The sequence below is a fragment of the Telmatherina bonti genome (genome assembly GCF_933228915.1).
Source record: "Telmatherina bonti genome assembly, chromosome: 17".
Classification (NCBI taxonomy): Eukaryota; Metazoa; Chordata; class Actinopteri; order Atheriniformes; family Telmatherinidae; genus Telmatherina; species Telmatherina bonti.
The window spans coordinates 36,107,610-36,134,753 of NC_136615.1; the positions used below are offsets into that span (position 1 = coordinate 36,107,610).

General features: G+C 43.1%; 1 protein-coding gene across 1 annotated transcript; it reads right to left on the reverse strand.

The window, feature by feature from the left end:
- Positions 1–1,243: 1,243 nt before the first annotated feature.
- Positions 1,244–26,689, reverse strand: dnajc25 (DnaJ (Hsp40) homolog, subfamily C, member 25; the record flags this gene model as incomplete). Its single annotated transcript, XM_079256411.1, has 5 exons — positions 1,244–2,033; positions 17,596–17,695; positions 17,769–18,139; positions 18,214–18,366; positions 26,363–26,689. The coding sequence occupies 5 exons, from the start codon at positions 26,687–26,689 to the stop codon at positions 1,911–1,913; spliced, it is 1,074 nt and encodes a 357-aa protein (XP_079112537.1). The 3' UTR covers positions 1,244–1,910.
- Positions 26,690–27,144: the final 455 nt, after the last annotated feature.

Consider the following 27,144-nt stretch of genomic DNA (forward strand, 5'->3'; position numbering starts at 1 on the left):
AGTTGCTAATCATTTGGTTATTTCTTTGATATTTACATGACTTATAGGAATTGCATTTATTGCTGCAAACCAGTGCAATTTGTATCAAATGTTTAACAACTCATGTTAGCTTCGGTCTGTGGCCGATTAGCTTCAAGTAGCTTCTGCTAAACAGTAAAATAAAGATATCCTGCAACCTTTCTGCAGCTCACCAGGCACTTACTTACAATGTTCTGAATAAACGCTTCTGAAACATGTGGAAAAAGTTAATCACATGTTGCTTTGTTTACACAACAGGCAGAGAGCTAGCTTAGAAGTCTGCTAACACTGAGGCAAACAGAGGGTTTTACGTCCACACTGTTCCTCCAACCAGCAGGCGGACTCATGTCTTTCCTCTGAAATGATCCCTTTCCCACTTTCTCTTTCTGATTCTTTAGATACGGCTTTCACCTTCTGACTTTGTTCAGATATGACAAACTTTGGCTGGAAGAGCTACAAGCAGAGCCTTCTGTCTTTCAGGTATCTGGAAACACATGTTCACAAACCAAGCAATCACAAGGGAGTACTTCCACATAACTGTGCTGCGTCACTGGTGAATCAGATACACATCACGCCTCCATGGACCTAAACGTAGCCTACGACACTGACGGCGTAACTATCTTCCCGCAGATGACACACAAGTGTATATTCAGCATAAATAAACAGAATAAAATGATCTGACATGAGAAACAGAGGAGGAGCATGTCCGGAACATCTGGAAATGATCAGGTTAATCATTCTGACAGCAGGAGAAAAGCGGTTATTTCTGATGTCATTTTCCATATGAGACGGAGCCACTACATCTTCCACCTCATTCAGTGTTTGTGTTTTTATTAAAATCAACTTCATTGAGTAAAGTGAAGATGGCACAACAGGCCATAACGTAAAGTGATGGATCAATCTTTATGAAACTTTGATCAGATTCAGTGTGATTTAATCAGAACGCGCCCATTGGACAGTTCACATGAGGTATTTTATTCTCACCCAGTTTGTAATCTGAATACTTAGATTAAGTTATCAGATGATTCAAGAAATTATGTAGATGGAATAAGATTATCAGATGACAGTTTTCAAATTATGAGAAATTACGTGTGTGTGTGTGTGTGTGTGGGGGGGGGGGGGTGATGCTGATGACGATACTTTTTTATTAAACTGAGACACAGTAGCCATGTTGCCACTCATGGAGGCCAGACAAGTTCACCTCTGATTGAGCCAACAGCCCAACTGGCAGAAATGCTGATCCAGTTTATTCCTGCAGGTGGCATCACTCCTAACACCATGTTGGATTTCAAGTTTGGTGAAAGTTTTTCAGCTGGATTTGTGACATTGAGCATCAAGCTCAGAGAGAAACTCAGACTTCAAGCTAAAGGCATCATGATGCTTCAAGGGTGGACCAGCTGGTTAACGTCAGCCATAAAATCAAGTCATGTTGTTCACATTTCTTTCATTTCTGCAAATATTTGGAAAAATACCAATAGAAGCTCCTTGAAAACCATTAACAAATGAGTTTTTCCTGTCAGCTAACAGATCTGGTGCTACCTCATTCAAGGACACTTTAGGTTGTTCGGGGTCCGACTGGTAGCTTCATGGCTACGTAGATCTGAGAGGAACTATGGCATAAAATCCACTGAGACATCTGTTATTACCAACAAGTGAGGTGCAGAAAGAACGATGGAGGAACTTGATGAAATATTCTTGGTTTGGAGAAAAAAACAAAACAAAACATTGAGTCAAAAGATCTGCAGCCTCAGCTCAGTTCATTTGTAAGTCCTGGTCCTCATGAAAATATCTCTGTATACACAGGCCGACTAGTCTTTTTTTGCCTTCTAGTCTCAGTCTTTCTGCACAACATGGCGTTACGTCCGTTTGCACTGAGGCGGAGCTGCAAAACATCAGTCATCCATGAAGGTGAGCCGGCCAGGTCCCTCGTTCTTCATCCAGCGACGATACCGCTTCATTCTCGCATCAGTCGCCATTTTCACCTTCATCTCCTCCTCCTGCTCTTTTCTGTACACCTGGAAGACATCAGAATGTAACATTTTACACAACATCCTGAATGTTCACATCAAAATCGGAGAAAATTAATGTTTGGCGGTAGGGCTGGGCGATATGACCAAAGTGTCATATCCCGCTATAGCTCATTTTATCTCCCCATAACGATACATAACCATATAAAACTGTGTAATAATGTGTCAGTCATCAGTTATGTATCAGGTGTTGCTAGGCAACAGCAGCAGGGATCTCCTTCCATCTGGGGGAACTATGGCCGTATGACGTTCCACAGGTAAATACCTGCTGCAGCGTCTGGAGTTTATCATGAGCTTTCTCCTCCACTTGATGCTTTTATTGACTCTATTCTTTATTCTGGATTCTTTATCCTGATTCCTGCAGGTGATGAAATGAGTTAGTTGTGTCGAAGTCCGTTGTTGGGACTGTGAGCTGGTCTGTTGTCGGTTCCACGTCAGTCTTTCTATATTCAAACCGCATCCAGACAGAAATTTCCTCTTTTAGGGACAAACTCATCAGTTTGGGTCGGCTGGTTTTAGTGAGTCATGCTGCTTTGAAACACGTCTGCTACCGTCTTCCTCCATGTTTGTTTATATATTGCAGCGCGCCATAAAGCACATCTTGACGTAAAATACTGCAGTAAAGCAGCTTATTGTGGCGTAAACGGTAGAACCTCATATGAAACAACAGACATTTTCTATTGTCCAAAGGATATATATGGTCACATCCCCCAGCCCTATGTGGTGGAATATTGCTTAGTTTTAGTGATGATTCCTGGTAATAAATCTTGCTGGTGGAAAACCTGTTCATTTCCTTTTTAACACTTAATACAACATTAGAACTCCAGCACCTCCAAACACTGTCACTTATATCACCAGCAATGTCTCAGGAATGGTTGTAGCCAGTTGTTTCAGTGTAGTTCAGTGTTGCTGTTATGGAGATGCTGTTATGTTACCTGAAGGGACATGTGCATGTACAGTATCTCACAAAACTCCTCAATTTTCTGTAAATATTTCATATCTATTCCTGGGACGACAGTACAGAAATGACACTTTGATACAATGTACAGTATTCAGTGTACAGCTTGATAACTGCCTGAATTCACTGTCCCATCAAAATAACAACGCACAGTCATTAATGTCTAAACTGCAGGCAACATAATTGAGTACACCCTAAAGAGAACATGTCCAAATTGGGCCCAATTAGCCATTTTCCTTCTCCGCTGTCATGTGATTCATTAGTGTTACAAGTCCTCAGGTGTGAATAGGGAGCAGGTGTGTTGAATCTGGTGTTATTGTTGTAAGATACTCAATCTGGTCCCTGGGAGTTCAACATGGCACCTCATAAGCAAAGAACTTTCTGTGGGTCTGAAAGAAAGAACTGTTGCTTAACATAAAGATGGCCTCGGCTATAAGAAGATTGTCACCATCCTGAAACTGAGCTGCACCACAGTGGCCAAGACCCTACAGCGGTTTAACAGGACAGGTTCCACCCAGAACGGGCCTCGCTGTGGTGGACCAAAGAAACTGAGCGCACATGCTCAGCATCATATCCACAGGTTGTCTGAAAAATAGACGTACAAGTGCTGCCAGCATTGCTGCAGAGGTTAAAGGGATGGGTGCTCCACCTGTTAGTGCTCAGACCACATGCTGCACCAGCCTGGTCTGTATGGCTGTGGTTCCATGAGGAAGCAAGGCCGGCTCTAGGAATGCATACTTTGGGGCAGATATGTGAAGGGGGCACATCACGCTTGTGCTCTTTTTGTTGTTATTGTTTTTTGTAAGTGTTTTCTTAATGGGACTGTTCGAGTCTGACACTCTAAAGAAATGGATTGCACTTCATCAGGCCTCGAACCAAAGACCTGTCCAGCCTGGGTGTCCCACCAGAAACTGAAGCTCCTGCTGGTGTAGCTCTTAGGGTCACTGAGGCACGCAAACCCTCTGACCACAATAAGGTGGCGATCCCTCAGAGGGGAAAGGAATAAATAAAATATAGATACAATAATAATAATAAAAAAAAGAGAAATATCAATGATCAAAGCTTTAACAACCAACAACAAAACAAACGTCTCATTAGACAGCCAAATAACAATAAACTAAACTATTAAACTAAGCTGAAATAGTTAGGCCTATCACAAACAACAAAAACAGGGCAGAACATCAAACCACAAACCACAACCCTCAGAGGGGAAACGAAATATACAAATATTAGATACATTACAGTAAGAAAAAAATGAAATACCAATGATCAAAGTTTTAACAGCTAACAACATAACCAATGTCTCATTAGACAGGCAAATAACAATAAACTAAAATATAAAACTAAGCTGGCATAGTTCAGCAAACAACAAAAACAACTAACACAGAACATTACATTTTTTTCTTCATTTTATTCACTTTCTCCTCTTTTTTTTTTTTTAAAACTCAGTCCCTACTTTACAATAACCAATAATCACTAATAAACTAATAAACTAACTAATAATTACATTGGGGGCTGAGCCCACAACTCAAGTGTCATTTATTGGGGATATAGGCTCAATAATCCAGTATATTTATGAAATATGCAACTCAACAGTTTAAATGTGTTCAATTTATCGTTTCTAGATACTTGGATATTAAGCCTGCAGGAAAATATTTGTGTATATGATAAATCTAGACTATGAACATAATAAAACATTTTATTATGTTATGTTAAATCTTGGAATGCAAAGCGACACGGCAGGTCACTCAGTTATATGGTAGTTAAGCATTCAAAGTAAATCAAATGATTAAATTAAATGTTGAACATTTCTATCAGGAAGCCTCATCTTAACAAACAGAAAGAAAAATCCTCTCACACTGCATGGCAGGACCTGTGTCCAACTGGACTCCCAGCAGTCTGACCTGCACTCATCCACCCTCCTGTTTGATTTACTGCTTGTCTTATTTATGTCATGTCTGCTATTTTATTCTATTCTATTGTCATTTATCAGATGCTTTTATCCAAAGTGAGGTACATATGATACTGAGAACAACGCAAGCAGGAAATCAAACAGAGGACATCGTAGGAAGGTGCTGGTGGACTGCTGCCATGTAATGCAACAGGTTTTTTCCCCCACCCCACAATATTACCTCTGTTAAAATACAAAGAATGCTAAATGACAGTCGTAGTAGAGGTAATAATCATATTGACGAATCTCTACATGTATAACTGCAAACATTAAATACAGCTCAGTCTAGTGGTCTACTGTGTCCAACAGCCCATCCTGGAGCAACACACACATACAAGACCACCATCCTCATTAATACATAAACAGCCAGAAAGCTGAGATCATAAGACTGGTTTTCTATTCCAAATATACTGTAAAGCAACAGAAGATGTAAAACCATCAACCAAACAGCTGGACTGTAACTGAACAGCCAGAGACCTGCAGGTAAACAAATGAGTAAATATTATAATAAAGCTGTTTGTTTTCTATCTACATCTGAACTGAAGTTGCATCTAGAAACAAAACTTCCACACTGATGTTAAAGCTGTTTTTATCTACTGCAACACGACGCGCGCACGTGCACACTCCCAGCACCTCCTCCTCCTCAGTGGTTTTGGGAAATTCGGGACGTTTTCCAGTCTCACACACACTTTCTACCGGATTTAATGCAAATGTGTGTAACAGAAAAAGACGAGGCTAACGGTTTAGCATAACTAGCTTAACCTTGGAAGTATCAATACTGTCATGAATGATCTGATTCATGTTCATGTTATTTCAAAGACATCCTAATTGAAATGAGTAGTTTGTTTACCTACTTCATGTGTTGACCCAGAGACCCATTGGCTGTCCACTGGAAGCCAAGAGTTGCTTCTCCTCTTTAAAATAAATCATCTGATGTGTATTTGAACCGCTGAAGATGTCCACCCTAATTCAAAATAAAAGCGGAGTTCAGATGAGGACTAAAACACCGGGCTGTCAGCCAATAAAACACGGAGGTGTCCCCGCTTCTGGAAACTTCTTCTCTGATTGGTCACATTGCTGTACCTGCGTTGCATTCACTGAAGTCAGGAAATTAAAAGACGACCTTCTTATTTAATGTCATAAGGCGGCTGAGTTAATGTAAACGTATTTCTTCTGGGCTGAAAAATCCTTCGGGGCTTGATGAGAAATGTTCTGGGCTCGGGCCGGGAATACCCAGGCCAGACGACGCCCATGCAGGCACACCACGGTGTTCATGTGTGATGGAGCAATGCTCCCACTGACAGGATTACACACTTAAAAAAGCAACAATAACCTGTCGACACAACATATAGATGGTATATACGGCTGTATTTATTGTTAATTAGTTATTAAGTAGCCTATCTCACGACGTAAATCGCTACGAGGTATTTAACGGAGCTTCACTTCTTTATAATTTTCCCGCTGCAGCGCCTCAGCGAGGGGAGAAACCTGACACCCACCAATCAGGCTGCTTGTCAACTCATTTGCATACTAAATGCTGATTGGTTGTTCACTGGGGGAGAAGGAGGGGGGTCAGGCAATGCAACGCTGTACAACCGGCACGCAGCTCTGTGCAGGAGAGAGCTTAGGTAGTTTGTGCAGTTTTGGCGGATTTTATTTGAGGGGGCAGAGTATTTGTTTGAGGGGGCATTGCCCCCTCTTGCCCCTGCCTAAAGCCGGCCTCGTGAGGAAGCCTCTTCTAAAGATGATGGACAAGAAAGCCTGCAAACAGTTTGCTGAAGACAAGCAGACGAAGGACTTGGATTACTGGATCCAGGTCCTGTGGTCTGATGAGACCAAGATAAGCCTGTTTGGTTCAGATGGTGTAATGCGTGTCTGGCAGAAACCAGGTGAGGAGTACAAAGACAAGTGTGTCTTGCCAACAGTTAAACATGGTGGTATGAGTGTTATGGTCTGGGGTTGCATGAGTGCTTCAGGCACTGGGGAGCTTCATATTTTTGAGGGAACGGTGAATGCCAACGTGTCCTATATAACATACTGAAGCAGCGCCTGCTATCATCCTTTCAGAAACTGGGGCCCAGGGCAGTATTCCAACATAACGACCCCAAACAGACCTCCAAGTCAACCACTGTCTCCTAAAGAAGCTGAGGGTAAAGAAGATGGACTGGCCAAGCATGTCTCTAGACCTAAACCCTACTATGCATCTATGGGGCATCCTCAAATGGAAGGTGGAGCAGCACGAGGTCTCAGACATTCACCAGCTCTGGAAGTTGCCATAGAGGAGTGGAAGAGGATTCCAGTGGCAACCTGTGTGGCTCCAGTCAACTCCATGCCTAAGAGGGTTAAGGCAGTGTTGGAAAATAATGGTGGCAACACTAAAATATTGACACTATGGGCCCCAATTTGGACATATTTACTTTAGGGTGTACTCGCTTTTGTTGCTTGCAGTTTAGACAATAATGGCTGTGTGTTGAGTTATTTTGAAGGGCCAGTAAATTTAGACTTGTCCAAGCTGTACACATACTGTACATTGTAGACAAGTGTCATTTCTGCGGTGTTGTCCTATGAACAGGTATATTTAAATATTTGCTTACCATGCTTTTCCTACAAGGCAAGGCAAAGCATTGCCCATTTTTCTCAAACCAGTAACTTTGTCAGTGAGACTTCAGTGACCAGCACACAATGTGAAAGGACCAACAACTTGGTGGCTAAGTCCTCTGCATTTCTGTCATTTCAACTTACAAAATGACAAACAGTATGACTTGAGTAAAGGAATAACATTTATTTCACACTGAGAAAAGCACAAAATATAAAGCCCAAGATGTTACATAAAATACAAATTGTCTGCATTGTGTGTGCTCATACAAATAGGCTACAGAATGAACAGCAAACTATTAGCCCACAATTATCCTGTTTAGCAGTTTCCACAAACCCAAGGTGAGTCCTTCCTACATTTATGACAGGTAAACTTTCTGCAAAGTACACAGCACTCAGTGCTATGGTTTCTGTTGCAGAGCTTGTGCACCTGGCACTGCGTTGCTTTTCCTTGAGAAAGTCTTGTTGCCGCGTGATGCTTCCTGAAGTTTTCTTCCTGTTGTGCCTTCTCCTGTATAAACCTGTGCTTGCATATACTGTTAGCAAGGCACTTCCAGATGTGAACACTTCTGTAGAGTACAGCTCTCGTCTTGCAGTTTCTGTTGCTGTTGCAGGTAGCTCCCAACAAATTTTGCTGATGGTGCCAAGCAGAGTTGGCATCACCCCACTGGCTGCCTGAATGTTTTAGAATTGATTTTCAGATCTCATTGTTTGTTTTTAAAGCTTTAAATGGACTGGCCCCTCAATACATTACCAAATGCTTGCAAATTTACACCCCAGTTTGCACTTTGAGGTCTCTGAGCCAGTCCCAGCTTGTGGTGCCGAAGACGAGACTGTAGACTAGAGGGGGCAGGGCATTCTCCTTAGTCGGTCCTAGACTCTGGAATGCTCTGCCCCTCCATGTTCGAGCTGCCCCCACGGTGGAGTGTTTTAAGTCTCGTCTAAAGGTCCACTTTTATTTTTAGTTGTGTGGTCCTGTGTGTCTTTTTTTTCCTTTTAATTTTTTTTATTGGGTATTTATTTTTAATTGTTTTACCTTTTTTTAAAAAAATTATTATTTTAACAACATTATTATTCATTTTATTTTTATTCTGTGATATTCGACTGTGCAGCTCTTTGGCGACATTCTGTTTTTAAAAATGTGCTTTATAAATAAAGTGGATTGGAGAGTTGTATTTTGCTGAAGAAGCCTGTTAGCCAGAGACAGAGACGCAAAGAAATTGTCCACAGTTACAGTCCTTCCCATTGTCCATAAATGGCTCTATAAATTTCGCAACATTCTCTGACAGCTTTTCTCCTGTTGGACATGAAGGATCTTTACCTAAGTAGGGGATGGCATTGCACATGAATTTTGTGTCCAGATCTGATGCAATTCAAAACTTATTTCAAAATTTATCAGGCTTGGATGCAATGTATTGCAGAAAGGGGCAACAAGCTTTTGTTGGAAAGAGCTGCTCATCAACAGTAATATGATGCCCTGGGCTGTAGGACAACACACAGTTCTGTACAAACTTGCTAGATGTTTGAAATTGCAACGTGTAGGCACCAAGCTGGGGGCCGATGAGAATGCCCACACCTGCTCGGCGCCTCTCACCATGAGCAACTCCAGAGTGGAAGAAGGTCCAGCCCCTCTCGAGGGTACTGGTTCCAGAGCCCAAGCCATGCGTCGAGGTGAGTCCAACTATATCTAGTCGGAACCACTCAACCTCGCGCACAAGCTCAGGCTCCTTCCCCACCAGAGAGGTGACGTTCCACGTCCCTAGAGCCAGCTTCTGCAGCCGGGGATCGGACCGCCAGGGTCCCCGCCCCTTGCTGCCGACCAGCTCACATTGCACCCGACCCCTACGGCTCCTCCCGCAGATGGTGAGCCCACGGGAGGTGGGGCCCATGTGACTCTTTCAGGCTGAGCCCGACCGGGCCACCAAACGCTCGCTCTCGTATCCCACCCCCAGGCCTGGCTCCAGAGGGGGGTCCTGGTAACCCGCGTCCGGGCAAGGGAACATTTCTGCCCAGGTTTGTTGTCATCATAGGGGTCTGTGAGCCATACTTATTCTGGTCCCTCCCCTAGACACCTGTTTGCCATGGGTGACCCTACCAGGGGCATAAAGCCCCCGACAACATGCTGCTAGGATATTTGGGACACACAAACCCCTCCACCACGATAAGGTGACAGCTCAGGGAGGTTAGCTGTGAGCTTCCGTCCATATTATTTACCCAGAGAGTTTAGCTGTGTTATTCTGGTAGCGGTTTATATAATACCTGGTACCGCACCAGACACAGCCTGTGATGTCATCAGCTCCGTCGTTGCTCGGCTACAAACACAGCATCCAAACTCATTCATGGTGATCTCCGGAGACTTCAACAACGTCTCCCTCTCTGCAACTCTACCAACATTCCAGCAGTTTGTCAGCTGCTCCACCAGAGAAAATAAGATCTTGGACTTATTTTATGCAAATATGAATAATGGATCCAGTTGTTCTGCCCTGCCTCCTTTAGGAAGATCTGACCATAATCTGGTTCTTCTCACCTCCACCTACAAGCCCATCGTTCAGCAGCAACCAGTCATCACAAAGACTATCAAAATCTGGTCTGCTGAAGCTGAAGATGCTCTTAGAGGAGGCTTTGAGGCTACAGACTGGAACGTCCTCTGTGAACCTCATGGAGACGACATCAACGCCATGACTGAGTGTGTGACAGATTACATAAACTTCTGTGTGGACAGCATCGTCCCAACAAGAACAGTGAGGTGCTTCCCCAATAACAAACCCTGGATCACCAGTGAGCTGAAAAAGCTGCTGAACATCAAAAAGAAAGCCTTCAGGGATGGAGACAGGGAGTTATTGAGGGCAACACAAAAACAACTTAAAACACAAACTAAGAAGTGCAAGGAGGACTACAGGAAGAAGTTAGAAAGTCAGCTCCAGCAGAATAACCTGAGGGATGTGTGGTCTGGAATGAAGAAGATCACCGGCTTCAAGTTAAAGGGGGACCAGCCTGATGGAGGTCTGGACAGAGCTAATGAGCTGAACATATTCTTCAACAGGTTCAGTTCACCCCCTACCTCCAGCCCAACAGACCACACACCCTCCATAAGCCCACTGCTTTCCTGTCACGCCTCCAATCTGTCACCCTGCAGCTCAGTCATGGACCAGAACACAGCTTCATCTCCCTCCACATCAGGACATCCTGAGACCTCCACCTTGTTTGTCTCCTGCAATCAGGTTAAGAAGCAACTTGAGAAACTGAACCAGAACAAGGCTGCAGGTCCAGATGGTGTCAGTCCCAGAGTTCTCAAGACCTGCTCAGAACAACTATGTCTGATTCTCCAGCACCTTTTCAACACCAGTCTGAGACAAAATAGAGTCCCAGTGCTGTGGAAAACCTCCTGCCTTGTTCCAGTGCCTAAAAAAACACAACCAGCTGAACCAAGTGACTACAGACCAGTTGCCCTGACATCTCACATCATGAAAGTCCTGGAGAGACTCTTACTGGCTCACCTCAACAAGCAAGTAAACACCTTTCAGGACCCATTCCAGTTTGCATATCGTAATGGACTTGGGGTTGAAGATGCCATCATATACCTGCTCCAGAGAGCACACTCTCATCTGGACCATTCAGGCAGCACTCTGAGGGTCATGTTCTTTCATTTCTCAGTGCTTTTAATACCATTCAGCCTGCTTTGTTATGTGAGAAGCTCCATAAATTCCAGGTGGATACCTCCACAACCACCTGGATCTATGACTACCTCACAAACAGACCACAGTTTGTGAGACTGAAAGGTTGTGTGTCTGAGATGGAGGTCAGCAGCACTGGTGCACCACAAGGAACTGTACTCTGGCCATTCCTCTTCACTCTGTACACCTCAGACTTCCAGTACAACTCTGAGTCCTGTCATCTGCAGAAATACTCTGATGACTCTGCAGTTGTGGGGTGTATCAGGGATGGACAAGAAGCAGAGTACAGAGAACTGGTCAGTCAGTTTGTTAAATGGTGCGGTGACAATCATCTCATATTAAATAGCAGCAAAACAAAAGAGATGATTGTTGACTTCAGGAGGAAGAAGAATAAACAAAGCAGTGTTTCCATCCTGGGAGAGGAGGTGGAGGTGGTGGAGGAATACAAGTATCTTGGAGTTCAGCTGGACAACAAACTGGACTGGAAATGCAACACTGACTACATCTACAAGAAAGGTCAGAGCAGACTGTACTTCTTAAGGAAGCTGAGATGATTTAACGTCTGCACCAAGATGTTGCATATCTTCTAGAAGTCTGTTGTGGAGAGTGCAGTCAGCTTTGCAGCATCTGCTGGGGTAGTAGCATCAGAACCAGAGACTTGAAGAGAATCAACAAACTGATCCAGAAAGCTGCTTCTGTGCTTGGAGTAACTCTGGAGCCGCTGGAGCTGATTGTCCAAAGAAGAATGCTGCACAAGCTGATGAAGATGATGGAGGATTCTTCACACCCTCTCCACAACACAGTGATGAAACAACAAAGTGTGTTCAGAGAGAGGCTTCTTCAGGTCCCATGTAAGACTGAAAGATACAGAAGATCATTCCTGCCAGCAGCCATCAGCCTCCGGAGGTTTCTGCGCGGAGTTTTAGTCTCTGAATTAGGGCAGCGGATATATTCATACACAGCCTTCATAAATAGCTATTTCCTATTTTCTTTGTACAGATCAAGAACTGTCCGTCATATCAGCTGATGTGCTGACGGCTCAGCTGCCATGTGAAATCACTACGATACCGCAGATCTGGCGACACAAATATTTCATTATAAATGTTTCATTCAATAGGTTTCATTATAAACCTGAGTTTTTTTTTTAGTGCTCTCAGGTAAAACTCTCAAGACATAGGCACGAGCTAAAACTTTGCACTGAAGGGGGTGGAATGGTTCCTCATTAAAGCGCTAAATGGTGCATCTACAGGATAAATGGGATTAGTGAGTTGTGGGGGGACTGCAGGCTGACGGAAATTCTTGTTGTCTACGTAATGGCAGATAACTTCATTTGGTCGATTTTTTTTCCTGGCCACCCCTAAAAAAAAAAATGTCTGCGAGCATCCCTGTGTTACCGCTGCAAATAAGTACTTGAACAGAGGTCAGACGTTTTTTTCTTGTTTTTCATTAGGTTTGGAGATACTACAGGTCCACTCCTCCACACAGATCTTAGATCAGTCAGGTTTCTGGGCTGTCGCTGAGAAACGCAGAGTTTGAGCTCCCTTTAAATATTTTCTCTTGGGTTTAGGTCTGGAGACCGACTAGGCCACTCCAGAACCTTGATCTGCTTCTTACAGAGCCACTCCTTGGTTATCCTGGCCATGTGCTTCGCATGATTGTCATGTCGGAAGACCTAGCCCCACATATCTTGTTCCCCAAAATCCAGCAACACATGGCCCCGGTCATCCTCTGTTTAATGCTGTGCAGCCGTCCTGTCCCATGTGCAGGAAAACACCCCCAAAGCATGATGCCGCCACCCTCATGCTTCACAGTAGGGATGGCGTTCTTGGGACGGTACTCATCATTCTTCTTCCTCCAAACACTGCAAGTGGAATTCAGACCAAAGATTTCTATTTTGGGCTCATCTGATCACATGACTTTCTCCCATGACTCCTCTGGATCATCCAAATGATCACTGGCAAACCTACGAGGGGCCTGGACATGTACTGGTTTAAGCAGGGGAACCTTCTGTGCCATGCAAGATGTTAAATAATGACATCTTAGTGTATTTCCAACAGTAACCATGGAAACGGTGGTCCCAGCTCTTTTCAGGTCATTGAGCAGCTCCTCCCATGTAGTTCTGGGCTGATTCCTCACTTTTCTTAGGATCATTGAGACCCCATGAGGTGAGATCATACTTAGTCATGATATCAAGAAAGGTCTAAATGAATAACTGCAATTAAAATTATATGGTTGCCATGACAACAGCCCATCATCAGACTGCTCAGGTGTTTCCTCCACCTGCAGATACAGAACATGAAGTGATGGTTGGAGATAAAATGCTCCCCAACGTGGCTTATCTGTCCCTGCTGGTGGACATGGAACATGGAGACTCTGGACTCCAGTCCGGCACCTTCCAAAGGGAAGGGACTGACAGGTCGGGTCCGCTCCTTTTCCCAACCCAGAGCAGAGGAACAGAACGATGTTTTCCACAGCCAGACGTGGTGTAGCGGCCATCGGGCAGATGGAGGCAGGTGGAGGTGCCTCCATGCCCAGGAGGAAACCTGTTGTACAGCTGCAAAGATAGTGGAAGCATATGCTACATAATATGCTACTAAATGGGAAGCGACAAGCGCGGTTGTCCCTAGGGATGGGGCTGATCAGATCCAGTATTGGGCTCAGATACCAACCTAAATCACGGATCGTAAATTTCCGATCCAATTTGTCGGATTTTCCGAACCATAGGGTTAGGGTTAGGATTAGGGTTAACCCTAACCTACAACAGGACTTTTTAGCTAGCAGGGAGAAACAGGAACAGACCCGGCAGGAATCACTTGTGGAGTTTTTCAAACAGCAAAGTACACTTTCAGCATACAGCGCAAAGTCTAAAGGGTTAACAGAGAAGTTCCTCAATTTCATCGTACTTGATGACCAACCATTGTCTGTGGTGTAAAACGAGGGATTTCGCAGCCTGATTAAACACTGGCAGCCAAGGTACAGTTTACCATCCAGGAGATAATTATCAGAGACCGCACTGCCTGAACTGTACAACCAGAGTGTCAACCAGGTTAGTGGATAAGTTAAGAGGTTCCAGCCCTGAGCTTTCCTACAGATATTTGGACTTCAGACGTCAGCCCAATGTCGCTGATAAGACTCGGTGCACAGGGTTGACCTGGATACATGGTTTCTGTAGTGCAGTGCTCCAGGTGAAAAAGTGCTGGGGTTCATGCTCGCTTCCTCCCCTTGCTGCTGCTGCAGTAAACTTCCTGAGTGTCCCTTCAACCAGTGGAGAGTGTTTAACACGGCATCCAACATGGTGGATGAAAAGAGGAATTGTCTGACAGCAGAGAAAGCAGAAAAGGTCAAATTTCTAAATAAAACCTACAATGTTTAAGTAAGATCTGTTGAAAACCATGTCGCTCACTTATTTTCAAGAATAGTTAAGAGGCTGGTGTTGAGCTTCATGCAGGTCACCTTCAGCACCAAACTTCCTGCGTTTGAATTGTGCTGGCAGATGCAGGTATTGATTATGTTTACAGCACACCTACTGCACTTTCATTTAAGATATTTAACATTTGATAACTTTAATTTATTGTTGCTATACAAGCAAGGATTTACTGATCAGATGCACATTGTTTTTTATTGATAAAGTATTTTATTTAAAATATCTGAAAACTTTAGTTTGTCTGTGGTAAAGGAGTCATGGTGCTCCTTGATCTGATGAAGCAGCCCTTTGTATATTATTTGGAGAGGGGTAGTCTAAAAGTTTACCTTTTTTGTATAATGCACAAGGAATCAGTAACTCTGTCTTGAAATGGAAAAATATCATCTTACAGCTCCATGTTTGTTTTCAGGATGTGATTTTCCTGTTTTCTGCACTAGACTTACATCAAGTTGTCTCTTGGGACGTGCTTGCATGCATGGTACATATATGTGTGCTTGCAAAGAGAAGTTAATTATAGCCTCATATAATAAGAATAATTAATAATAAAAATAATTATAATAATGACAATAGTACTCTGATATCGGAATAGTATGGTATTGCCAACGGTATTGGCAGATACCAGTATCGGATTCGGATCAGAAGTCCAAAAATGTGTGTTCCTCCTTGTGCCCGGTCTTAAACTCATCTCATCATGTTGGAACCAAACTGCTGCCAAACGTCTAGAAGTGATGCAACACACTACTTTTTCTTTTAGTTGGTTTATTTATCCCATCTCCTGCACCTCCTCCTTGATGGTAGTTATTGTGTCCTCTATGGAGAAGGCTGTTGGGGGGCACAAGGTGGAACCACTGCCCCCCCCCCTCTCCGACCACACCTGCAGCGCTGCAACCCAGCTGGGACACACAGGAACACCAGTATGTTCCCAGTAAATAAACTGGGGTCAGAGACGTCTCATAATGTGAAACAAAGGAGTAAAGCAGCGGCAGCATCATCCGGGGCCTCTGGACCATTTGCTTCGCGCCAGTTTCCCCACCAGCTTCTACTGGGAGTGGGCAGCGGCCCCCCCCTTCCTCCTCCTGTGGACTGTGTTGCCTTCTCTGCCTACATTTTATTTTCTGACCACTTTATTTTTGTTTTCTGGATAAGTCCGTTGGTCTGATGAGACGCTTTGCTGAACCGAGATGGATTAATATTTATCAGGGCGTTTGCCTGACCTTTTATGGCCAACATGTGGGCGTGGCCAGATGTTCCCTCACGTGGAAACATTTACTATTGATCCTGATTCATAAAGGAAACGTGTGAGACGTGCTGCTTTAGAAATTGAGAAGATTTTTTGAGCCGTATTTCCTGTTTTCCGTATGTATGCCACCTGGAGTCATCGTTGCTACGTACAGGTTCATACATGAGGACCTGGACTGAGACACACTGGTCTGGAGAAATGAGCAACTTGGCTTAATCACCTGCATCACAATGAACTCAGTGAGTTGATGGAAGTGATCAGTTACATCGCCTGATATTTCATATGTCCCTCAAGAGACAGATAAAGTTCTCCATAGGCTGCACCAGACAGGGGCTTGGGGGTCTCCAGCTATACCCTTGGACTGTCAGAGCACCTCTAAAGTTTCATGTTTTTGTCCATCACATCCACACTTAACACCAGAATTAGCAGGATTTTCAGGTCCTCCTGCAGCCCCCCTCCCTCTACCATCGTTATTCACACCACTTACTGACGTGCTGTTTAAACCAGCTAATCCCCCACCCAGATTACAAGATGCACTAAGTAACCCCTCAGTAGAGATGATATCTTTCTGCTAAATAATTATTCTGTTTACATTAGATTCATCTTTTACCTCACCATTTTGAGCCCTTCTGGCTTGTTTTTGAGAGTTTTTATTCTAACTTTCCTTTTTGTTTTTGTATTTAAGTAGCTGCCCACTTGAATTTCCCTCTGGATTATTAATCTTCTATTTAGCCATCTATTTAGCTTTAATTCCACTACAATAACCCTAAAGATCCTGTGAAAGTTGTAATCCAAACATTTTTTTATACATTTCAAATGTTTTTCATCACAATTCATTCACATTGTGATTGGTTTCCCCACTCTTACTCCAAAGACTCATATCTCCCCTCTATGTAGGTTCTTCAGTTTCTATGTGGAGGTGACTTTCACCAAGTGAAACCAGGGAGTTGATCATGTTACCGTGTCTATACTGGCATGTGATCAAGATGGAAGATAAATCTGAACAAATATCAGGTTTTCTGTTTGATTTCATTTTTATCTTACTGTCACCAGAACTTGGGGTGAAGAAAACACTCAGACATCGTAAATGAGGAAGGTCAGGTGTTTTTTCTCCTAATTGTTTTCATCAACAGACCCGGTGGTCCACCGGTGTGACGATTCTCATCCCGAAACCAGCCCCGCCTGCCGGCAGAGGTACAAATTGGGTCCACTGGAAAAGCAGCCATAACTTCCCTCCTAGACTTCTGATTTGTACACAAGGCAATAATGTCTGTGTGCAGGTCCAGTTTGCTCTGTTTACACAGCAGGTCTAGTTGCTTATTCTTCAAGGAGATTTGTCCAAATTCTGATTTTTTTATTCTTCTTCTCGGTTGAGTTGCACTCGTGTCTGCCACAGCGCAAAGCCCAGCTTTTATAGGATAAAAGGATGGAGCTAAATGGAGCTTTTACTCTTCTAAATGATTTGATTTTACAGATCAGTAAAACTAGAGGATGTTTTCACCACGTCTATTCGCCGATTGCTGGCAGTGGAATTCTGGTACAGAGACCTGTACTCAGTGGATCTGCAAGGTAGAAACTGGATGGGGGGGGGGCAAATCTTTACATAATCGACCAAATCTTTACATAAGATTTGGTCGATGATGAGGTGTTAACCTGCTGCAGATACGACCTGTCCAAGCAAGACTAAGCTGGTGGGTACGAGACGTACCTCGTAGTTCTCTTTGATCCAGAGTCGTTTTTCCAGGAAGGACTGTCGGCTGCTTTCTTCCAGACTGTCAAACTGAGACTGTGACATCTTCATATACCTCCTGAGGATGAGGAAGGTCAGGGTTAGGACCACAGCAGCGTCATCTCACACTACCTGAGTTTTAGAGACTTCACCTGATCATGTAAAACTTCTCCTCATCCCCGTACTCCTCCCTGCAGACGGTGAAGCGGTAAACCCACGACACGTACCAGGCCACGTAGCTGGTCAGGTAATAGGGAAAGAGAACAATCTGACAAAGCAGGATGTCTGACAGGTTGGGCTTCTGATAGCCTCCCTTAATGTCGATCTTGTTTTTGATGATGTCGCGGATCACCTCCTCCTCCTGCTCGCGGATCTCCTCTTTGGTGCGCCGGTTCTTGCCCTTCTCCTTGGTGCGGTTCAGAAGGCCTTGCTGCTTGGCGATCTCTGTGGCCTGGATTCGGTACTTGGGGACCGTCATTAAGTAGTTGATGGCCTTGTTGTAGCTGTTGTTCCAGCTGTAGAACTAAAGGATGATAAAATAGTATTTAAAAAATGTTGAGAAGGATTTTACACCTCAGCAGACGGGACCGGTCATACCTGGAAGATGGAGATGGCACAGATGGTGACCAAGATGACGACCCTGACGTCTACCTTGGGGGTGAGCCGTCTGCGATAATATGCATAGTAGTGCTGATAGTACTCCTCGGGGTGGTCGAGCATGTAGTCGTAGTCCCGCCGGGTGTCCTCATCCTGCAGAAACAGACCAAACTAAATTATTCCAAACCTCCGTGTAGGAGTTTAGGGTCAACACAAAGTAAAGAAGGTCTCCAGTCTGATAAACTTACCTGCATTACAGCACGACAGAACCGTGCAAATCCGGTAAGCCGCGTAAACCACGGAAACTGTGCAAAGCGTCGAAACCATTTAAACCCTGTAAACTTTATAATCCGTGCAAAAGCTAACCATGCAGACCCTGTAAACCGTACTTATATGTGAGAACCATCAGGAACACTTTATCTCAGGCACATGCCTCATCTTTATGTTTACACACATGTTGGCCCCGTACCACCTTCGGCCACATGGCTCAGGAAACAAAGGTCTCACTACAAATGCCAGCATGCCCAGCCGTCCACACCTAGGAGTGAAAAGAGGGGTGTAAGACAATGGCACCTCTAATTGGCCGAGGGCCCACTTTTACTGCAGGGTCTCTCACCGACATCACTGAGACTTAAACCCCAGTCACAAAGACCACCTGGTCCTTCCACTGCTTCGTGCATCGGAGACACATTGCCACTGTATCTGCCTTGCCTTGCTGGACGAGTCAAGACCCCATTGGATCACCTTTCTAATTCCAGTCACAACTGTAGGAGTTGATCTGACGTTTGTGCCTGTGTTAGGACCACAGAACTGCCAATTCAAGTCATTTTCTCACTACTTTCATCTCCTCCTCGTCTCCTTTCCTCCTCAACACTTGTCTATGGACATCTGTTGATGATAAGAGTCAAATCCTGAACAATACCTCGAGCCCCAACACACAGAAGAAAAACAAAGGAAACGGATCTTCAGACCCGTTTTTGCCAACCGGTCCGGGTTTGTTTCTGCTGGAGTGCCAGAATATCTGACCCAACCCATGATTCTGGAGTATGACCATCTTCACCTCTGATTGGCTGTGAGCCACAAACATTGCTGATTGGAAATAAGGACCAGTGCACCACCGAAAACATCGACAACTTGAGTAACTCAAGTACAAAAATTGATCGAGGCAAATAGTTTGCCTCGAGGTTCCGTTTAATATCACGTGGTGATATATTTTCATTTCTGCGTCATTCTCAGACCACGGCGCTGTTCGGAGGGACGACATCACTGATTCAGTAAACATATAAAACATCTAAACATGTATAAAACATATAAAAGCAGAAGCTGTGGCCTACGGTGTGTCTGTACAGTCTGACTGTTTCAGCCGGACTGATGACGGACATTTCCACCAGCAGCGGCGAGCGCTTTGCTTTCTGTCTGAAGATCCTCCTTGCTTTGGTCTCTAACGGCAGAGAATGAAGAAGAGGGGAGGAAAAGACTGAAAAATGGCAGTGTGGGACCATTTCACACTGAAAAGGACAGAAAACGTAGAGTTGGCGTACCACCCCCCCACTTCACCGCTCCAGGAGGAGATCCAGCTTTCTGATTTATACCAGCAGCAGCAGCGGCTGGTAAAATGTTCAGAGTTCTAACCTGTGATATCAGTCAGCAGTGACGAGGCATGGCGAGGTGTCGGCTGCTAACGCACGTTAACCGTCTGGTAATCCGTCCCTCATCTGTCTCTCCTGCACACACGCAGAGTCAAAGCGCATGTTTTAGGCAGCCTCTGTTCCTGCAGCAAACTTTTATTCCAGATTAAACAGACAGACTTTTAACAGGCGCGTCGTCCACCAAGACATCGGCGACTTCTTACTGTGGACATGTTTACAAGTAGGGCTGCAACTAACAATTATTTTAATAGTCGACTAATCTGTAAATTATTTTTTTGATTAGTCCCGATTATTTCTGTCACAACCGCCATGTGTGCTTCCAATTGATGCAGCTTTTTTTTTATTTATTCTTTTTTTTTTTTTTTTTTTTACAAGCTCCAGTTCGTTTTACTTCACTCTCTTCATTTGCATCGTATGAATATCACCCAGATTTCCAGTTCATCGCAACATAGTGTTCTTTGGGAAAGTAAAATGACTCCAGAACCAGTTGAATATCAAACATAAGCTTAACAGCTTACCACAAATTTATTTTGAAACAAACGTATTTATAATGTCACATCCAAACTACAGAATTTGTCTCAAAAAGAAAACAAAATAAATAAAATATTTTAATTGTACAATCATGTCAGTTTATTTTCTTCCCATTTCATAATCCGGGAAATTTCCGGGAACATAACAATCCGGGAAGGTTCGGCAAAGACTCCTTAAAAAACGTGAGTTTCTGCACCAAAACGGGATGGTTGACAGGTATGACAAAACTACGCAACTACTCGGAAATGCTAACTCACCCATCCAAAATGCTAGCAGAAACCATGACTCCTGGGTGCTTTCTCTTCACATGCATAACTGTCGTGCTGCCGTGGTATATTAACTCTACATGGCAGACTACATATTTCACCTTTCTGGACGGTTGTTTAGCTGGAAAATTCCCAAACTTTTGATGCACAAGGTCTAAAGCTGTTTTCACTCAACTGTTTAAGTTGCGCTGCCATCGGTTTTGAGTTGTTCTTCGTTGGTTAAGAAGACGCTGCACAAAATGACGACACTGCCCCCTGCCCTTCCTGTGGGGCTTTGAATCATTTACTTGATGCTTACAGTTCTTATACTGAAAAGCCGTGGCGTTAAGTTGCCTCGCGCAGTGTTTTATCTGCAAAGCCGTTACGGGCGTTTCTAACACGATGCGTCGACAATGAAATTTTGCGTCAATTAATTGTCAATGTTGTTGACGAATCCTTGGAGCCCTATTTATAAGTCAGTCCTTTCTACGTTAATTCTTCTTTTAAATCTTTTAAAAGACAGAAATTTGCAATTGAGAGTTTTTTCTCCACACATTGCACAAACATGTCGGCTGCACCAAACCCTCATGCATTAGGTAGTAACAACACATGCAACAGCTTCACAAATATAAACTTATTGATTTACTTTGGTTGAGTTTCTAGTATTTGTTTTACAAATTAGAATAAAAAAATATAATGGTTAGAGTACTCGATTACTCGTAGAAATAATCGACAGAGTACCGATTCCAAAAGCACTCGATAGTTGCAGCTCTACTTTTCAGAAAGCCAGTGGCTGCTTCATGAGCCTCATGCGATGAGGAACACGGCACCAAGAGCTGGATCTTTGTTCCAAAACCACACATTTATAGTTGTATTCAGGTAAAATGTGCCAAATCAAAATAAAACTTGTTGAAGTGGTCAGATCTTTAATGTTATTATATTTGTATTGGTGAGGTAACTTCAGAAAGGATGGGTCATTTATTACAATCTAATGAAATCTTACAGTTATAACAGAAATAATAACAATAGTCACAATAATGTTCACATAAACAGATCTGCTACAAGCAGATGTCGGGATCGGCAGATATTCAAGTTTCAGATATCGGTATCAGATCGGAACTCCCAAAAAGTTCATCGGTACATTCCGAATAAAGAATAATGTTTTATAAAGATCAATTCTGTTATAAGCATTTTTGCATAATCCAGAGTCTTTGTTCAGAATGCTGACCTGGTCAGTAGCCTCCTCGAGGAGCACCTGAGAATGGGCAGGCCCATCACCGTTTGTTTACATCATGAAATGTTAAAGTCATTATGCACATGTCCAACACGCTCTCAGCCGGCAGCTGAGGGGAAGATTCCTACAGCCGCAAGCTGGGACCATCCAGTTAAAATACTGGAATGTCATGACAAACGTGGTAGTTTGGAACAAGCTAGCACTGGTTATCATCGTTAGCAATAAGACAAAAAAATTAAGTATATTTTTTAATAAATGATAAATGTAGCACTTTTCCACTTGAGCAGAAATTGGAGAGGAAACAATTCGGACCTCACCAGCCAGTGGATTTTAACATTGTTCAAGCAGGAAAGCACAAGACCCGTTCCTTTAACCCCAAATGGTTCAAGAGGAAAACATGGCTAACTGCAAGTGTGGCGAAAAAATCCCTGTTCTGCTTTCTTTGCCTGCTCTTTGGAAGAAATACTACATGGACTACATCGGGATTCAAAGATTTTAAAGATCTTTCAGAACATCTTGCCAAGCATGAGAAAAGTGGCTTAGATGTTGGGAATGCTCTTAAACTGGGTTTGCTTGTCAGCGCTACCATTATACCACAAACATGCCATTGAACTACATAATCAACAGGTATGGGCTGGGAGAATTATCGCATGCCTAAAACTTTGTGGTAAATGTGAAATCGCCTTATGGGGCCGCGATGAATCTGCAGATTCAGCGAACCCTGGTATTTTCACGACGACTCCAGACTGACTATGAACCACAGCCGTACTTCAAAGGGACCTTGGCAACAATTCAAAATGAAGTTAAGGAATGTGTTTAATGCACAGAATGTATATAAAAGATGGGCGGAGCCTCCGTGACGTCACCTGTAGGTTTCTAAAGAGCTGAATTGAAGCTCGGTGGGCGGTTCCTACCATCACCATCTTGGCAGGGACATGCGCGACGTCTCACCTGCAAAATACAAATATGGGCAAAGAGGCGGAGCTGAGAGGGGGGCTGTGAGCGTCATGGTGGATGATTGACATCAAGCGAACTCTGAACTATCTGTAGCTAAGAGCTAACCCAGAGACAATATGAGCTAACCAGTTAACAGAGGTAAAGCTAAAGCTAAGTCACGTTGTTAACCGGCTAAAAACCGCGGTTGTTCTACGTTCTTCTGACATGAAGCGGGAGATCGGGTACCTGTCAATCAAAAGGACACGCCCCTAAACATGCCAAAATTTGAGATTAACTTAATTTTAAACAGGTTATTTAGAAAAAAATTCACTCTCCCCACAGCTGTCATGAAGGTAAACCTGACCTATTAAACCTAAAATGGATTTTTGAACCAGGCTGTAAACATGTTTATTACTGCTGTAAACGTGTTTATTTCTGCAGTAAACGTGTTTATTCCTGCTGTAAACGTGTTTATTCCTGCTGTAAACGTGTTTATTCCTGCAGTAAACGTGTTTATTACTGCAGTAAACGTGTTTATTACTGCAGTAAACGTGTTTATTTCTGCAGTAAACGTGTTTATTTCTGCAGTAAACGTGTTTATTCCTGCAGTAAACGTGTTTATTCCTGCAGTAAACGTGTTTATTCCTGCTGTAAACGTGTTTATTACTGCTGTAAACGTGTTTATTTCTGCAGTAAACGTGTTTATTACTGCAGTAAACGTGTTTATTCCTGCAGTAAACGTGTTTATTACAGCTGTAAACGTGTTTATTACAGCTGTAAACGTGTTTATTACAGCTGTAAACGTGTTTATTACAGCTGTAAACGTGTTTATTACTGCAGTAAACGTGTTTATTACTGCTGTAAACGTGTTTATTTCTGCTGTAAACGTGTTTATTTCTGCTGTAAACGTGTTTATTTCTGCTGTAAACGTGTTTATTTCTGCAGTAAACGTGTTTATTACTGCAGTAAACGTGTTTATTACTGCAGTAAACGTGTTTATTTCTGCAGTAAACGTGTTTATTTCTGCAGTAAACGTGTTTATTTCTGCAGTAAACGTGTTTATTTCTGCAGTAAACGTGTTTATTTCTGCTGTAAACGTGTTTATTCCTGCTGTAAACGTGTTTATTTCTGCTGTAAACGTGTTTATTTCTGCAGTAAACGTGTTTATTCCTGCTGTAAACGTGTTTATTCCTGCAGTAAACGTGTTTATTTCTGCAGTAAACGTGTTTATTTCTGCAGTAAACGTGTTTATTCCTGCTGTAAACGTGTTTATTCCTGCAGTAAACGTGTTTATTTCTGCTGTAAACGTGTTTATTTCTGCTGTAAACGTGTTTATTCCTGCAGTAAACGTGTTTATTTCTGCAGTAAACGTGTTTATTCCTGCAGTAAACGTGTTTATTCCTGCAGTAAACGTGTTTATTTCTGCAGTAAACGTGTTTATTCCTGCTGTAAACGTGTTTATTTCTGCTGTAAACGTGTTTATTCCTGCAGTAAACGTGTTTATTCCTGCAGTAAACGTGTTTATTTCTGCTGTAAACGTGTTTATTTCTGCTGTAAACGTGTTTATTCCTGCTGTAAACGTGTTTATTTCTGCTGTAAACGTGTTTATTACTGCTGTAAACGTGTTTATTACTGCTGTAAACGTGTTTATTACTGCTGTAAACGTGTTTATTACTGCTGTAAACGTGTTTATTACTGCTGTAAACATGTTTATTACTGCTGTAAACATGTTTATTACTGCTGTAAACATGTTTATTACTGCTGTAAACGTGTTTATTACTGCAGTAAACGTGTTTATTACTTCAATAAACGTGTTTATTTCTACAGTAAACGTGTTTATTTCTGCAGTAAACGTGTTTATTTCTGCAGTAAACGTGTTTATTTCTGCAGTAAACGTGTTTATTTCTGCAGTAAACGTGTTTATTCCTGCTGTAAACGTGTTTATTTCTGCTGTAAACGTGTTTATTTCTGCTGTAAACGTGTTTATTTCTGCAGTAAACGTGTTTATTCCTGCTGTAAACGTGTTTATTCCTGCAGTAAACGTGTTTATTCCTGCAGTAAACGTGTTTATTCCTGCAGTAAACGTGTTTATTTCTGCTGTAAACGTGTTTATTCCTGCTGTAAACGTGTTTATTTCTGCTGTAAACGTGTTTATTCCTGCAGTAAACGTGTTTATTCCTGCAGTAAACGTGTTTATTCCTGCAGTAAACGTGTTTATTCCTGCAGTAAACGTGTTTATTTCTGCAGTAAACGTGTTTATTTCTGCAGTAAACGTGTTTATTTCTGCTGTAAACGTGTTTATTCCTGCAGTAAACGTGTTTATTCCTGCTGTAAACGTGTTTATTCCTGCAGTAAACGTGTTTATTCCTGCAGTAAACGTGTTTATTTCTGCTGTAAACGTGTTTATTCCTGCTGTAAACGTGTTTATTTCTGCTGTAAACGTGTTTATTACTGCTGTAAACGTGTTTATTACTGCAGTAAACGTGTTTATTTCTGCAGTAAACGTGTTTATTCCTGCAGTAAACGTGTTTATTACTGCTGTAAATGTGTTTATTACTGCTGTAAACATGTTTATTCCTGCAGTAAACGTGTTTATTCCTGCAGTAAACGTGTTTATTCCTGCTGTAAACGTGTTTATTTCTGCAGTAAACGTGTTTATTCCTGCTGTAAACGTGTTTATTACTGCTGTAAACGTGTTTATTACTGCTGTAAACGTGTTTATTACTGCTGTAAACGTGTTTATTTCTGCTGTAAACGTGTTTATTCCTGCTGTAAACGTGTTTATTTCTGCTGTAAACGTGTTTATTCCTGCTGTGAAGTTGGTCTTTTTAACATGTGAGTCTACGGGGATTTGCTCTGTTTTGCAGCCCCTAGAGGATGAAGGTAGAACTGCAGTTTTATGCACTTCTGCATAGGCTTCACTTTTAACCACCGGAGGCGCCGTCCATCTTTCTTAAACAGTGTATGGTTTAATGTCAGGAGGACGTTATGAAGCAGGTGTCTGAAGCTCCCTTCGTCGCAGTTCAAGCAGAAGAAACAGCAGAGGTCTCCTGTACGTGACAGATGGTGGTGTCCTGCATTATAGGACTAGAACAACAGTGAAAGAGAGATTCTGGAGATTCAGTGAAGTAAAAGATAAAACGGCGCCTGGTCTTGCTTGTGCAATAAAAGAAGCCACTGAATCTTTAAGTTGAAAGGAAATTAATATCCATATGATGGTGCGGTAGCCATGGATTAATGAACAAACAAGAAATGAATAATACCGATGAGCGACCCTTTATTTGTCATGCTATGCATAAAAAAGTTGTATTATTGAACTGCATGGAGAGGTGGAAACGAGTGTGTGTGTGTGTGTGTGTGTCCGGCAGAAACCCAGACTGTCCTCAGAGGCTGGAAAAGCCCCAGACTAGGACAGAAACTACTTTTCCATAAGTAACCACCATGTCCTGTCATGGTTTCTTGTTATTTGTTAAACTTTAATAAAGTCGCTCCAGAACCGGACAGAAACTCTGGACCCCGTCCTGGAGGACTCCAGGTGTTCCAGGTGGACCCACCTTTAACGTCTCGTATGCGGTCGCGATGAGTAGGAACTTGTTGTGCGCGGACTCCTCCTGGCCCGGTTCTTCTGGTCTGTCCCGGTCCGGGTGGTCCCGGTCCGGGCGGTACCGGTCCGGGTGGTACCGGCGGGCCAGCTGCCGATAAGCGCGAGCGATCTCCAGTTTGGAGGAGTCCCGCGTGACGCCCAGCACATCGTAGCAGACCTCCTTCCCGCAGTACAGACCCTCCAGCAGGGCCGTGGCCGCGGGCAGCGAGCACGCGGAGAAGACGAGCAGCGCGAGCCGCCACGCGGCGCCGCAGCCCCGGCGCGAGGAAGCAGCCATCTCTGCCTACCGGGGAGACGCTGATGACGTCACCAGTAACGCTGGCTCAAGATGATGACGACACGACAAAGATAGTTTCTTCTGCACATGTACTCTTAGAATATCATTTTAAAAGTCTTAAGTTTTCCGATATTTGAAGTGATTTTGCGTCAGAAAACGTGAATCAAAGCTTGAAATGGAGCAAAATAAGCCTGCATTTGTCAGCCCCAAAAGAATATGCCATAAGGAATATTGCTAGATACCGTAAAATGACAGTAAACAAGTGGCTGGTGGTACATTAACAACAGAAAACGTGAATGAACTGCCAGTGTGTCAATAGACGATCTTTGATTGAGATTCAGCCTGAGTGATGACGTAGACCAAGGTACGTCATCAGTCCGTTTCCGGGGTATAAAAGAAACCAGCAGATGGCAGAGTAGTACCTGTGTAGACATTTTTATCATTACAGCTATGTC